This window comes from Mirounga angustirostris, unplaced genomic scaffold, assembly GCF_029215605.1.
Source record: "Mirounga angustirostris isolate CCGP_5_RB_7025 unplaced genomic scaffold, mMirAng1.0.hap1 SCAF_6, whole genome shotgun sequence".
NCBI classification, from domain to species: domain Eukaryota; kingdom Metazoa; phylum Chordata; class Mammalia; order Carnivora; family Phocidae; genus Mirounga; species Mirounga angustirostris.
The window spans coordinates 126,931,906-126,948,209 of record NW_026991714.1 but is presented as its reverse complement, the minus strand read 5'-3'; the positions used below and the strand labels follow the sequence as shown (position 1 = coordinate 126,948,209).

Genomic DNA, 16,304 nt, shown 5'->3' with positions numbered 1-16,304 from the left:
TTAGGAACAAGAAAGGAGCTCAGTAGCATATGACGGCCTACATGGCAATCACCTGGGAAAGTAGGCACAGAAAGCAATTGCTGACTTCTTGCTATTGCTCTGAGCTGGGAAGGTCTTTCAACAGTTCAAAAGAGAGGACAGTAATATTCAGTCTCTACTATAAACATTGGAATGGATAAAATCAAGTTATTATCCAAGCTCATGATGATTAATAATGATTATTACAGTCATACTTCTTTAATAATAATATTAATATATATATTTATATATATTATATATTTATGCCCCACCTGTGTCTAAAAGCGACCTAAGCCAGCTTACATTACAAAGCACAGACACAATAAAATATAGCCCATTAGAACTATAATAAAAAGAGTTAGCAAAAAAAGTGGGAAAAGGTAGGGGAGGAAGATACCTTGTACCGGAAAACCTAAGATCAACAAAGTACAGCAAATAAGAACAAAGCCTGAGGTTCCTGGCAACCAAAAGCAAGAAGAAAACATAAATAGGTTGAACAGTTCTCACTGGTGACGAAGAGAAAGCACACCAGTTAATGAGGAGACCCTAGCTCTGGGAAGAGCTGGCTTTGTTGGATTTTATATGAGTCATGGAATATCATAATGGATAAAAGCAATATTCAAGACTGAGGCTACTTCTCTTTTGACTGTGTTTTATATCTGCCTCCTTTAAAAATCCATATTAAATCCTCATTCTTAAAGCATTTTTAAGAGTAGGGATATATACTGGGGCACCTGGGTGGCTCAGTTGGTTAAGCGACTGCCTTCAGCTCAGGTCATGATCCTGGAGTCCCGGGATTGAGTCCCGCATTGGGCTCCCTGCTCAGCGGAGAGTCTGCTTCTCCCTCTGACCCTCCCCCCTCTCGTGTGCTCTCTCTCTCTCATTCTCTCTCTCAAATAAATAAATAAAATCTTTAAAAAAAAAAAAGAGTAGGGTTATATATGTATACTTTACATACAGATATACATATTTGCATATATATGTGTATATGCATATATATACATTTATAAGTGCTTATAAACACACATACACATATGTGTGTGTGTGTGTGTGTAAATTTTTATTGTATTCTAGAGACCTGGATTTACCCAGAAATAAAGCTTGGAGAGCCTTGAGGAATTAATGGTAGGTATGTTCCTAGAATATCATCATCAGTTGATTTGGTCAGCAGGCCCCCTTTAATATAAGGTAATAATGTATTTTAATTAATGTGGACTTCAGCACAAATATGCTAAAGTCATCGACTGCACTCCAGAGATGTTCAAACAGTAGCAGAAGCTTTTCTAGCTCCATTTTCCTTAGGAATAATGCAATCTCTTTGAAAACGTCATGGTTTTCACATAGGTAAGGACCATGTTACAATGAAGTAAAATGCAGTGAACACTGGCTTAGCCCATATGGGATTTATTGTCTAGATAATGAAAGTCCAAAGGAGGGCAGAGTTCAGGGATGATCCATCCATGGCTTAATGATATCATCAAAGCCCGGTCTGTTTGTGTTATTCAGTTCTGCCAGTTGTGTGATCAGTTTCATCTTGGGGCTGAATCCTCTGGGGCTTTCTCATTCATATCTACTATGAGAGAGAAGGTCCTAAAAGGTTCCAGAACTCTCTCTTCATGACCCTTTGGTCTGAAATGGGTTACATGCTCATCCCTGAAGCTGTAATGGCGTCGTGGGAGGGACATTTGTGGATTAATCTGGGCCTAAGCGTCCCTTCCAAATCCTAGAGCCAGGGTTGAATTCAGCTTCTAGCCACATATGTGAGATGACCCACAGAGGTGTGATATCTCAAATAAAATCATGGTATTAACCAGGAGAGGATCTTAAGGAAGCAGTCACAAAATCCAATACAGCATCCGGCACCTAGAAATTTCAGCCTGTAACTTGGAAACAAAGAGGTGGACAGATTTTTAAGGATAATTTTATTATTTTTATATTGTATTATTATGATAGCATTACTTGAACTCCATGAGAATGAAGAGAAATAAAACCCACCTATTATACTACTCATTTGTCAAAAAGTCCATTTTTCCTTCAAGTTTTTACATACCTAGTATTTTTGTAAAATATTTAATTGTCACAACAGCACAAACAATTTTGCATTCTGTGTTTACTACCATTTCAATGGCTGTATAATACTCCATTAAGTGGCTCAATGATATCATACTTTCCTTCAATATTGCCTCTTTGTAGGACATTTAGGTTATTTACAATCTTTTGATAGTATGAACAACCCAGGTCACATTTTTGGGCATGTGAGTTTTTCCTCCTCTGGGACTCAGCTATGTCAGAGTATGACTCTTGATACAGATTTATACAATTATCTGTTTATACCAGAATGAAGGAATTTGGTGCTTCCTTTATGATGGTGATGTTTGAGTTTACCAAGTACTTTTTTACAATTCACCTCCTAACTCAGATATTAGACTCTCCAAATAGAGTTTTCTTATAAGGGTGCCTTATAAACTTGTGTAATACCAAACATTTGGCTTGATTTTCGGAAGAGAGTCAGAGTCCCTAATCAGAAGGATTTGAGTGGTAGAGGATATGGTAGTGTAATGTATAGTGGCTAAATTCATGGTCTTTGGAGTAAGGCAGACCTGAGTTTGAATCCAAGTTCTATTTACTTGCTATATGCTCTTTGGACAAGTTATTTAATAAAATGCAATGGTAGTTCCTACTTTATGAGGTTTTTATGGGCTTATTGGAGACAATGTGGCAAAGCCCAGTGCACAATATGTGTCAGTGATGTCAGTTATTGTTAATATTCAGCAGCTGTGAATTCAATCTGAGGCTAAGGTTAAAAGGCATGACATAGTGTATGCAAGAGAACTTAATTTGTGTCCAAGAGAAAAAAAAGCAGATACTCTGTGCTGGATGGTGAGACCAACACCTGGTCTCCGATCTTCTTGATAGCATTCTCATGCAGTCATTGTCCAGTGTCTGAAAACTTCCTGCAATGAGGCCCTCACTATATTAAAAAGGTAGTAATGTACTGACATATGGACATTCCATATACTGACTCAAATTCTGATTCCTTCCAGTTCCCACCCATTCCCTGGTCTAGTGTTGCTTTTTGAAATGGAACAATTCCACTCCTTCACTGGACCTTAAAGGAAAGAACCAGGGAGGCCCCTTGCAGGAGCCCCCTCCATGTGATCCTCAGCAGGCAGGATTGCTGAGAGGAAATGGATGTTTGTGAAGTGGTCCATTTCATAATCTGAAAGCACTAGGGGTCAGGAAGTTCTGCCTTTGATGGAGTTTACATGGTTCCTCCTATAACTTCTACTCCTTGGCTATAGCTCAGTCCTAGGAGCAGAACAGAATGAGTTTACTGTGGGAGCAGATAGATTTGCATTTGAATCCTGGCTCCTTGGGGAAGTTACTTCAGCTGTTTGAGACTGGAAAACAGGGATGATAATAATAGCACCTAATATATATATAGTGCTGTTGTCAGGTTAAATGAAAGAAGCATGTGAAGCACTTAGCATAGGGCATATAATAGATGTTATGAGGTAATAAATGGCTAGTCTGGTCTATTCTTTCTCCTGATATGGAGAAGGATGATGGTAGAATGGATACGCTGAGTCCCTGTCAGATTCAGAAATCTCTGAACCGGGTGTTCCACTTGGACAAGCTGGTTCTTCATGGTAAAGTCAAATGATTTACCTGAATGGAAATTAATGGGGTGGAGTGGGGGAAAGGAGACAGCGGGAAAGATCAACAAGTTGTTTTCAATCTTCTTCTCCTACAATATGCTAGAGGGATGTGGTCCACTCCCATGACTGCCTGTGGCTCCATAGGGCAATAGATTCAGTGATTTTTCCCTTGGAGGGAGGAGGGGGTGTTCTAAGAGGTCTATGTAGTTTGTAAAAGCTTTCCTATCCCTCCCTATCGCAGAAGGAAGGTTCTGACAGCCTCTTGGGAAAGATGTTATTTCTTCTTCCTCACTCCCAGTCGTGCGAATCATGGAAACGGGCACTGGGAAACACCCTGCCTTCCTGACAACTCTATCAAAGACAAGTGGGATTATGTAGCAACAGGTCAAGGCGGTGTTTCTAGTGTGGTCCCAGAACCAGTAGCATAAACATTACATGGGAATGTATTGGAAATGAAAATTATTGAGCCCCATCCTTAGCAGTCTGTGTTTTAGTAAGCCTTCCAAGTAATTCTGATGCATGTTGCAGTCACCATATCATATGATGATGGGGACATATGAGACATAGGAGCTGAAATCATCACTCCATCTCGCAATCCTGGGTTTCCTCTGCCCTGCTTTTGGGTTCAGATTGCAGTACTCTCTAGGCTTGATACTCAACTGATACTCTGGATGGCTCACATTAGGAGGATTGAGCTGTGCCATCAACACTTCTACCATCACATTGTGTAAGGATTCCTGGCCAACTGTACTTGCTCCCTAGGCCAGCTAAGAACCGGCTTTGTTTCTCTTACCCAAGACTATGAATTTATTGCTCTCTTTGCACTGAGGAACATTCCAGCCTCCTTCCAACATCTATTAAATAGGAATTAGCCTTGACTATTTTGATGACTTCGCTGCTATGTGTCAAATATGGAGTCATAATACTTTATTTTTGAAAATTATTCATTTATTTCATTCTACTCTTTTTGTGTTTTTTCCACCACTTTTGGTTCAGCCCAACAAACACTTACTGAGAAACTATTAAAGACTGGGCACTTGGCTAATTGAATGAAACATGTCCTTGTCCCCTGAGGAGCATATAATAGGGTGACTAGAACTAGTTGTTAAGCACCCACTGGGTTCAATGCATTCTAAAGACATCATCTTTCATCTTCATAATATTACAAGAAAGATATTGTATTCCCCCATTTAGTGATGAGGAATCTGAGACTCAGAGTCCAAGTCTGTACTGTAAGTGACAGAACTAGGATTTGAACCTAGGTCAGTCTGGCTCCAAAGCTCATGCTCATCCTACAACAATAAATTCATTCTGAGTGCATACATGAGCAGGGGAGGTCAGCATACTATTAAAAGCTTCTATTCTGTATAATTCAATTTTAAATGTTAAAGATGTACTAAAGAAAAAGTTAATTCTGGGACATGTTTCTCAATAGACATTTTTTTTTTTTAAAGATTTTATTTATTTATTTGCAAAAGAGAGAATGAGAGACAGAGAGCATGAGAGGGAGGAGGGTCAGAGGGCGAAGCAGACTCCCCGCTGAGCAGGGAGCCCGATGCGGGACTCGATCCCGGGACTCCAGGATCATGACCTGAGCCGAAGGCAGTCGCTTAACCAACTGAGCCACCCAGGCGCCCTCTCAATAGACATTTTTAAGGATAGAAACCAATGACCCAGCAAGGCGTTTCACACGTTAGACTTTGAGTAATGTTTGCTTAATGAATATAAAATGTGTCTTTAGAATAATCAGGTTGGTAGACTGATAATATGCTCTACCAAGTATCGATTTGGGGTATGAGAAGTAGTAATTTGAATTTCATAGAGGTGGGGGGGGTGGATACCTCATCTCCTGAGACAAAGTACAAAATTTGCTGAAATAAGAATTAACAAGGAATAGAAGGTATTTGGGTGGAGAGAAGGTATTTAATAGGTACTACACAAGGCACAAACCTTAATTTAGAAAGTTTTAAAATAGTTTCTTGGTCTTTTCTGTTTGCACGTACTTCAGTTAAAAAGTTACAAAGAATACTGAATTTCTGAGTGTCAGTGGGCATTTGACCAGGTGAAATCATTTTCCTCAAAATACATAGTCTTTACTACCTTGGGTAATAATCAAAGATGTTATGCCTCCGTAATCGTTGACAACCAGTTCAGAGCATGTTAATTCTGAGTAGTAGTTTAGAACTGGAGAATTGGAGGAGAAAAAGGTACAGCAAGGGGTACCACCTAGTGGCCATCCAGAAGCTGTAACAATTTAATCATCCTTTGGCATTAGGAAAAATTCAGCACACTGACCATCCTTATAACTCTGTGGTGGGTTCTCAGCAGACAGAAGCTTGACTTCCAATCCATTTTCTAGATCTGGAAAAATTGAGTATGAGTCCTCCAGATACTAAGGGCAGGTAATCACAGATTTGAATCAGAGAGAATTAAAGTTGTTTCCTGAACTTAATAGAGTGGAGTGGGGAAATGTGAAATCATAATGCTTTCCTTCTTTGCTGATTTCCCCCTGGAAAAGTGTGATGTTGTTTATGCCTAATCTATGACAACTCACCAGTCCTTCTTTCTATGGATGAGCTCCAGGGGTGGTAGGAGCAAATGTGACCCAATATTTGAAAAGGAAAATTCTTTTTTTTTTTTATGATTTTATTTATTAGAGTGCATGTACGTGAGAGAGAGAGAGAGAGTGTGTGTGTGTGAGAGAGAGAGAGACAGAGAGAGAGAGAAAGAGCAAGGGCAGGGGGAGAGGGAGAAGCAGACTCCCGACTGAGCAGGGAGCCCGATGTGGGACTCCATCCCAGGACCCTGGGATCATGACCTGAGCCAAAGGCAGGCGCTTAACCAACTGAACAACCCAGGCACCCCTAAAAAGGAAAATTCTTAAAGAGAATTGCTCACAAGAGACTGACAAATCCTACTTTAATTTTTTTGGTGTAATTCCAGACTTGCAGAAACGCTGCAAGAATAATACAAAGAATTCTTATATATATTTCACCCCAGTTTCCCAAATATGTATATTTTACCAGGCTTGCATTTCTTTTATTGTTCTCTTTCCCAATCTCTCTCTCTCTTTACACACACACACTATTTGAGAATAAATTGCAGACATAATTCCCTGTTGCTCCTAAATACTTTAATATGTAACTCTAAAAATAAGGAAATTCTCTTACTAAAGTCAGGAAATTATCATTGATTTAGTACTATCATCTAATGAACAGACCTTATTACAATTTCATCAAGTATTCCACTAACAGACTTCATAGTAAAAGGAAAAAACTATTGTCCAGGATTTAATCCTAACTAAATGCACATATTACATTTAATTTTTATGTTTCTTAAGTCTTTTTAAATCTAGAACAATTCTTTAGTCTTTCTTTATCTTGCATGACTTGGCTAAAAATTAAGTAACAATATCATAATACTAACAAATTATAAACTATAGAAAAAACAAGAATCCATGAGTTCATGCTGGTATGTATAAATGACTAACTAAATGAGGAAGAAGGAAAAGTTCTTCCTAAGGAGAATGCTAACTAACAAATGCAGAAGGAATGATGGAATGAGAAAATCACAACTTGATAACCATGGTAGTAATAATCAGGTAAAAGTCATTAAAACTAGATATTATTGGATATTAAAACTAGTAGGTGCAAGATTGTTGAGTAATAGGATGTTTACATAATTTCAAAGTATTTCCCCACAAAATACATATTAATTACAAAGAGAAAAATAATTTTACATTGAAGAAGGCTGGAAGACAGCTGCCTTAACACGGGATGAAAGTTAACATCACCAGTAATGATACAATTAGGCAGTGTGTGCCTCCTGATAGGAAGCTCTGAGATGGACACATCACTTTTTGGGTATTCTTTGCCTAATGTATAACCCGAATTTAAACATAAGGAAATATCAGGCAAATCTAAATTGAGGGACAATCTATAAAATAAATGGCTTATATTCTTCAAATACTGCCTTTTAACTAGAGAACGTATAGCTTCCCTAACAGCCTGACTTTAGACTGGGTGTATGGGTTAGGGTGGTTAAGGAAGATTGAGTTCTTCAGGGCAAAGGTCAGGTCTTTTTTTGATCTGGGGATGCTTTGAGTCCTTCCATCAGGAGACAGCTGTGCCCATCAGGATGCCCTGGGGCCAGAGGTGTCAGGTCCAGGAGACCCCATCTCCACTGTAAGGTGTTTGGCCAGGGCCTTGGAGTATTCCAGAATTTGGAGGTATTTCCCAAGGGCATAGATATAGGACAAATGAAAGAATGCAGAAGGTGGAAATATCTTGGTTCTGGGGAATAAGAACTAGGAAGTTAAGCTGGTTTAGGAAGAGAAAAGTGAATTTTCAGAATGACAATATCAAGAGACAATTTCTGAGTGGAGTTCAGTCTTTCTGAGGTAAGTTGAGAGGAGAAGAGGAGACCTTGTAGGCTAAGATATTCCCTGGTTTCCCCAATGCCTTATTAGCCTCCCCAGACAACTCTAGGGGAGTGTAGGCCCAATGGGATCCCATCTAGGTAGCATCTCTGGCCCCAGGGCAAATGGGCTTTCCTGTCTCCTCTGGAGAATGGATATAGGAAACAGTGAGCAGGACACAGCCTCTTGGGTTGGTTTCTAGTGACCTACGGAATGACAAGCTCCAGTGCCTATTATTACACAAAAGTGATGTCCGAGCTCTTCTTACATACCCCGTCAGACACCGGAGTCTCCTTCCAGGCCATCAGCAGCATGGCGGACTTCTGGGATGTGAGTATGAGATTCCCTCTACCTCTCCCCTCTCCTTTTCAATGGCCTGAAGCAAAAAGCCACAGGCCAGGGCTCAGGAGTGTCAGACAGTAGACCAGGCCATATCCAGAGACCAGATCATTCTGGGACCAGGCTGAGTCAAAGGGTCAAGCAAGAATCAATGGGTCAGACTGGAGTTTAGGTGAAGGTAGATGAGAGGGATGATGAAGGTGAAGGGATGATGATCAGGGAGTCAAGCCAGAGTTAAACTAGTACTGAGAGTCAGAGGTAAGGCTGAAATTCAAAATGCATTTTAAATAAAGAGTAGGGCCACATCAGGTCAAGAACTGGTCAAGGTTCATGGGTCAGCTGGAGTCCAACAGAAGCAGACTAGAGACAAGCTGGGGGGTCAAGGAGTGAAAGCAAAAGTCATTCCAAGAATAAAGGTCAGGATGAGGCAGGGTCAAGCTCAACCCAGCTTGTGGTCTAGTTTGCCCAGGGCCCACTACTGGACAGTTTGTATTGGACCAAATGGTACAACAACCAGAGCCTGGGCCAAGGCTCCCACTCCTTCATCTACTATGAGAACCTGTTGCTGGGGGTTCCAAGGCTACGGCAGCTGAGGGTCCGCAATGACTCCTGTGTGGTGCATGAGGACTTCCGCGAGGACATTCTGAGCTGCTACGATGTCTACTCTCCAGACAAGGAAGAGCGGCTCCCCTTTGGGCCTCTCAATGGCACAGCGTGAGTGAGTCCCCCCACCAATGTTGCCGGGCTTGCTTCTCTAAGCCTGACACACCATCCTGAGGTTTGGGAACCATTTCCACTAGTCTTAAAGAGCCTTAGGGGAGCGGAGGGTGGGGAGCATCTCTCTGAGTCCCATCTTTGACTGTTTGGAGGTCTTGGTTTGGGTCACTCAGGAACAGAGAAGGTACATTAGCAAACAGAGCCATAGCCTCTGGACTCGTTTCCCTACACAGATTGCAGTCACATTTGCCCTACTCTGGAGGCAGTCCTGCCAGAGAAAGCATCCTTTCTTGCCCAGATGTTCTTAGGTGTATGGAGAATGGATGAAACACTGATGTTGCTACACAAATCGTAATTGGAAGAGTCTGACCCTTGGACCTGATAGGGGAAGCAGCAAGGAGTTGAGGATGGATGAAGAATTAGGAAAGAAGGGGGGAAAGGATGGATAGGACATGAAAGAAGGGGAAGGAAGGGAGGGCCCAGGGAGGAAATCTGTGGACAGAACAGAGAATGGTGGGGTGAAGCAGCCAGCTGCACAACCACAAGAACAGGAAGTGTCTTTTCTGGATTATGTGAGCCAGGTGTTTCCCTAGTGGGAACTACTCAGACTGGGGTCAAAAGTGAGGCATGAGTTTGCCATCCTTAGTTTTGGGGAACATCATGAGAAATCAGGAAATCTATATTTGAGTTTCAGTTCAGCCACTAACTAGCTGCATTATCTCAGACATCTCTGAGTCTTAGGTTCCTCATCTTCAAATGTGGATAATATTTACCTTCCTTTCTCACATAGTTGTTAGTATCAAACAAGATAATACATGTGAAATATATATTATATGTGATATGTATATATAATATATATGAAATTGTAAAGCCCAGGCAATCATAAAGTGTTGCCATTGCCTTGGGAGATCAGCTTTTGGACTGGCTCAGACCTCTCTGCTCAGATGGTTTCTTCTGTGACAGGTGGACATACCATTCACAGGATGAGCTGGGGGGCTCCTCTCACTGGGGTCAGTTGACAAGCTACAGTGGAGGTGGCTACTATCTGGACCTTCCAGGATCTCGACAGGCCAGTGCAAAAGCACTCCAGGACCTTCAGGAGGGCCTATGGCTAGACAGGGGCACTCGAGTGGTCTTCATCGACTTCTCAGTCTACAATGCCAACATCAATCTTTTCTGTGTTTTGAGGTGGGTCGCCTTTCCTTATCTTCCCTCCATCCATGGTTCCTGGTTCCCTTCTCTGATTGAGACCCTTCCTTAAACTTGTACCCTATGGTGGGGTTGTGGAGGAGAGGGGATGGGAAGAACTATCCCAGTCCAGGCCTCACCAGTTATCTCCCCCTCCTCCCACAGACTGGTAGTGGAGTTTCCAGCTACAGGAGGTGCCATCCCATCCTGGCAAATCCGCACGGTCAAGCTGATCCGCTATGTCAGCAACTGGGACTTCTTTATCATTGGCTGTGAAATCATCTTCTGCATCTTCATCCTCTACTACGTGGTAGAGGAGATCCTGGAGCTCCACATCCACCGGCTTCGTTACCTCAGCAGCATCTGGAACATTCTGGACCTGGTGGTTATCTTGGTGAGGGACAGATATCTTATACTTGGGACATAGTAGGAGGAGGAAGGGGATCTACCCTGTTAGGGACTCCAAGTTCTTCCTTTTGGAGTGTCAAGTCCTCTTTATCACTTCTGGTCAAATCACTGTGTGAAAGCTCCCTAAAGCCAGAGGCTTATGTTCCCCTAGCTCAGCCCCTGGGAAAACCCTGCCTCCCATATGCCTTCTCCCTCTGACCTGTGGTCCAGGCGCTGCCTTTTTTTATGTACTGTCTATTTTCTCTTCTGCCTTTTGCCTTAATGACCTGTCCCTTTGAAACCCCTACCTTCTCTCTTTTCTTCTATTAAAATATTCTGCCTCTTCATCTTCATCTTCTTCCTATTAACAGGATACATTAATTTCTTGACCAAGGCCAGGAAGTGGTGGGAGAAATAACATTACTTGGCCCCAATTCTCCATGATCCTTTACAACCTACATATGTACCACAGGCTCCAAAGCCTTCTCCTTGGGATTTAAGACGTTCCCCCAATCATCCTATTCAGTTTCATTTGTACCTGAAATAGTCAACAACTCAGAAGGGGAGGATTTTTTTTTCCCACTTGACTTACCTACCCCAGCTCTCCCCTAGGACCTTATCACTGAACTTCCCTTGAGATCCCGACTTCTCTGATGCCTCTGACCCCTGTGATGACAGCTCTCCATTGTGGCCGTGGGCTTCCACATATTCCGAACCCTTGAGGTGAATCGGCTGATGGGGAAGCTCCTGCAGCAGCCAAACATGTATGCTGACTTTGAGTTCCTCGCCTTCTGGCAGACACAGTACAACAACATGAATGCTGTGAACCTCTTCTTTGCCTGGATCAAGGTATGTTGGGACCCCTCATCCCCAGCAACACCTCACGGCACTCATTCTCCCTTCCTCAGTACTTGTCTCATTTTCCTTGTCTGGTTTGGCAACTCTGGTGACCTCCATAGGCCCCTGGAGTGGACTATTCAAAGCTTTTCTCTTTCTTCCCTCATTGCTTGGTTCAACATGGCACTTCCAGATATTCAAGTACATCAGCTTCAACAAAACCATGACTCAGCTCTCCTCCACGCTGGCCCGCTGTGCCAAGGACATCCTGGGCTTCGCCATCATGTTCTTCATCGTTTTCTTCGCCTATGCCCAACTTGGCTACCTGCTTTTTGGAACCCAAGTGGAAAACTTTAGCACTTTCATCAAGTGCATGTGTGTGTCCTGCCCCCTTCACTCCTCCCTGGGCCCTCACCCTCCAGCTCTGTGGGTGTGTGTATCCTTGGGGAAGCTGGGTGTATGTGTGCAGGTGTGTCTGTGCTTAAAGCATCTGTGTGAGAATCTCCAGAATCTCTGGTGTGTGTGCTCAAGTATCTCTGTACCTCACTCTCTATCAGGTTGGAAGTGCAGTGAGAGGTCTGAGTTCACCAAAGAGCAGCAATTAGGAAAGTGGGTTGGGGTGTGAATAGGGGTCAGGGTTATGGTTAGGCTCTGGGTGAAGCCCAGACCCTGGTCTCTCAGTTTCACTCAGTTCCGGATCATCCTTGGGGATTTTGACTACAACGCTATTGACAATGCCAACCGCATCCTGGGACCTGCCTACTTTGTCACCTATGTCTTCTTTGTCTTCTTCGTGCTTCTGGTGAGGGTCTCTCTGAGAGGTGGGCATTGGGAACTTGAGGGGTGGAAACATAAAGGACCTGAGGGTGAGGTTTTGCCCCCCACCATGGTCTGTACTCAGGATTAAGATGGGTGTCTCAAATCATGGGTGGAGAATGAGGTGGGGGAGCTCTGGGTCTCCTGAGAGCTGGCTAATGTGCTCAATATTGCCAGCACAGCCAGGTAATTTGCAGAGTATAAGGAAATCTGCAGGCTCCCTCCGTAAAACGAAGCCTCTATTTTCCAAGGATGGAAAGGGAGAGAAATGTGCCCATGAAGAGAAGTGGTTGAACCTAGAAGCTTCTATATCTATTCTCTCCTTCCTCTAGGCATCTCTGGCTATTTCTATCACCATTACTTTATAGTCTCTCTTTCTCTCTGCCAACTATGAAAGATCTGGGTTTAATATTTATTAACAAAGCCAGCAGGTTTCTTTATTTGATCATAGTCAGGGATAGATGGGTTAGATTGGGGTTATATGATAAAGATAGCAAAACTATACTCTCAGTGATTGGTTGGCCCTTATATGGAGGTGAACTCTTGCATATGATGGGGTATCATTGTAGTCAGGTTACTGCAGAACAACTGAGTGAGGATAGCAGTTGGGTGAGGGAGCTTGATCCATCCCTAACAGGATTGTGCTGAACGGGGCTCTGGGGACCCTGAGATGTGGGGGTTAGTGGGCTGCAGAGCTGCAACTGAAAGCATTGGCTCCTTTAGAACATGTGTCTGGGATAGTAATAGGGTTAGTGGGCTCATTGCTGTTAGTGGGTCTGGGGGTGAAGACCCAGGTCCCTACTTTATCTCCAGAACATGTTCCTGGCCATCATCAATGACACATATTCAGAGGTCAAGGAAGAGTTGGCTGGACAGAAGGATGAGCTGCAACTTTCTGACCTCCTGAAACAGGTAACCACTCAGTCTCCTTGAGCCACACATCTGTGTCAGGGACCAGGTCCAAGGCTCTGTGTCCTGGTCTATTCCTGACTGGTGTAGGGCCCTGTGCCCACCCTTGTGTGGCTTTGACTTATCCCTGGAAGCCTGGCATCTTGTGGGTGAGGAAGGGGGCAAGGGATGATGAGAAGGCTATAGGAACTTGTACTTATTTCCTTTTCCCTTCCAGGGCTACAACAAGACCCTACTGAAGCTGCGTTTGAGGAAGGACCAGGTTTCAGATGCACAGAAGGTCCTGCAGGGTGGGGAGCAGGAGATCCAATTTGAGGATTTCACCAACACCTTGAGGGAGTGAGCAACCAGAAATACAACCTTCTGATATTGGTCTATAAGTCCTTGGCCCTCGACCATATACCCTTTGCCTAAAAACCTCTGATGTTGGCCTATGGGCCTCTGACCTTGGCTTTTGGCCTTTGACTTTGGCCTATATATCTCTGATTCTGATCTTCAGAATTGTGCCCTTGGTTTAAAGGTCTCTGACCATGTTCTAGAACATTCTGGACCTCACTGAACAACTTGTAGGACTAATGTAATAATACAATTTCTTCAACATTACATACATTTCTCACTTCCGCAAAACTCTGTAGTTGGTTCTGTGCTCCCCCACAAACATTGACCTATTCTCTTAGCATCCCTGTTTCCCAGTTAAACATATGAGCAAACACTGAACAAATATGTTGTGAGCACCAGTTGTAAGCCAGGCACTAAGTAGGGCACACAATTAATGAGACAAAGCCTTGTCCTCCAGGAGCTCATACACATGTAAGCAAATAAACTGAATCACAGAACAAGTTCAACAAAGAAGTGACTAGAAGAGAGGGAGCATAAAGTAAAGAGAGTATTCAATTCTATTTTTAAGCTTAAGGGAAGGCTTCCAGGAAGAGGTGATGCATGAATACCTACAGGAGGATGAATAGCCTACCTGTAGACGAGCAGGCATTCCAAGAAAGATGAAAGCACATACAAAGGCATAGAAGTGTTAAGTTGAGCAACATGTATAGGAATAATAAGTAGCTAAGCATTGCTAAGGTATCAAATAAAAGTGGGGCATAGCAGGAGATGAGACCAGAGTAATGAACAAGGGCTACATTGGGAAAGGCCTTGAATACCACCATTCTATCCAAAGAATAGGGTGTCCAGGAGGGATTTTAAGCAGAGAAGGGGTGTATTTAGACATGCACTTTAGAAAGATTAATTACTTTAGTTGCATTATAGAGGATGGATTTCAGGGGTAGAGAGTGAAGGGGAAGCCAGTGAGGTGGGAGTGGGGGGATGGATTATTTAGAGGCAAAGAGATTTTGCAATAATTCCTATAGAACACCAAGAGAGCCTGAACCTAGTCAGCAGGACTAAGAGAAGGAAGACATAGATTTAAAACAATTTATTGGGGGTAAAATTGCTAGACCTTGGAAATCCTGGCTTTCCTATGTGGTCCCATTCTTCCACAGAGAGCAAAAGTCAGAGAGTCTGGAAAAAAAAGTGGGGAGTCCATAATTGAGAGATCACAGCCACAGCAAGTCAGAAGTCATTTCATCATACTGTTTTCCTCAGACTCAGGCATGCAGAGCATGAAATCACTGAGCTCACAGCTGCCTTCACCAGGTTTGATCAAGATGGGAATCACATCCTGGACAAGAAAGAGCAAGAACAAATGCAACAGGACCTGGAGGAGAAGAGGGTGAGCCCAGTTGGTTGGGGGAGAGGCAGTGAAAGAAAACCATTCACTCTCCCCTTCAATAGATGGACAGGAAAGAAGTCTCTAGAATAGTGGTTCTCAAACTGTTGCACATTAGAATACCCTGGTGGGGTGGGGGTGGGGAGTCAAATGATCCTCATACTCGGGTCACATACCCTAGACAGAATCTCTGGGGGAGTGAGGGACCCAGACATCAGTACTTTAAAAAACTCACAAGTTGATTCCAATGCATAGCCAAGGTTGAGAACCACTGCTCTAAAACAGAGTCTGAGGGGGAAAGGTTCAATTACCCGAGAATCCCTGACAATTCTTTCTGAGGACTTGCCTTCTCCTTGGGACTTTCAAACTCGGATCCTTAGCTGCCCCTGCTGTGCCTGCTTCATCCCTATCCAGTGTAGACCCAAAAATCAAGGGCAGGAGGGAAAGTGGCAGGAATTCTGGTACTGTTCTTCCTTTCCCAAACTGAGTTGGCTTCTAGTGAGGGTCTCATTAATCAAGGCTTCCAAGAGCTCATGTTTTGTTTCTGTGGGAGGTGATTCTCTCCCAGAGGTTGGTCCAGCTTTGTGTCCAGCACCACCACACTGATCCTATTATCTCTAGAGTTTGAGAGGGTAGGGGAATGCATGAACTGGAGCCCAAGGGCCTTGTCCTGGGAGACCATGAGAGCAGGTGATGAAATAGGAGCTGATACTTCCCAGAGTCATCTTCTCCTCTCTCACTTCCTGATCAGGTGGCCCTCAATGTCGAGATTGAGAACCTGGGCCAGCCCACTGTGAGTAGTCCACCAGGCAAGTCGGGTCCAGAGGCTACCAGAGCAGGTGGCTGGGTTTCAGGAGAAGAATTCTACACGTATGTGCAGCCAGGGGCCCAGGGCTGAGTGTGTTTGTAATGTCCTACCCTGAGCTTTTTTCTCAACCTTCTAATTTTCTGTCCTAGTCCAGGGAGAACCTCTGCCTCCCTTTAATTCTCCCTACAAGGCTGGGCCTTACCTTCCTTGCACCCATCCAGACACAGACCATAATGGCTCTCCTACCCCTATAGACGCTTAGCCCCACAGATGCATATTTCTGCGCCCTCAGTCTCTCTCAAATCCTGCAGACTCACAAGGAGAGTTCTTCAGTTGGAGATTGTCCTGGAAGGAGTCATGTCCCAGGTGGATGCTGTGGGCTCAAAGCTAAAGATGCTGGAGAGGAAGGGGCAGCTAGCTTCCTCCCCAGGCCTGGTGAGTGGCCCTTCACCTGATTCCTCTTGGTTCCCCACATTTGAACTCTAC

The 16,304-nt window shown here is 43.5% G+C and overlaps 1 protein-coding gene across 2 annotated transcripts in view; it reads left to right on the top strand.

Moving 5' to 3' along the window:
• Nucleotides 1-16,304, top strand: part of PKD2L1 (polycystin 2 like 1, transient receptor potential cation channel) — a 32,867-nt gene that overhangs the window by 14,403 nt on the left and 2,160 nt on the right. For both annotated transcript variants that reach the window (XM_054508341.2, XM_064595164.1), the window contains exons 3-14: nt 8,297-8,424; nt 8,894-9,147; nt 10,114-10,338; nt 10,504-10,732; nt 11,404-11,574; nt 11,756-11,937; nt 12,244-12,364; nt 13,192-13,290; nt 13,505-13,626; nt 14,887-15,013; nt 15,762-15,880; nt 16,130-16,253. In XM_054508341.2, coding sequence (XP_054364316.2) covers nt 8,297-8,424; nt 8,894-9,147; nt 10,114-10,338; nt 10,504-10,732; nt 11,404-11,574; nt 11,756-11,937; nt 12,244-12,364; nt 13,192-13,290; nt 13,505-13,626; nt 14,887-15,013; nt 15,762-15,880; nt 16,130-16,253 — 1,901 coding nt within the window. The remainder of the gene's footprint in view (nt 1-8,296; nt 8,425-8,893; nt 9,148-10,113; nt 10,339-10,503; nt 10,733-11,403; nt 11,575-11,755; nt 11,938-12,243; nt 12,365-13,191; nt 13,291-13,504; nt 13,627-14,886; nt 15,014-15,761; nt 15,881-16,129; nt 16,254-16,304) is intronic.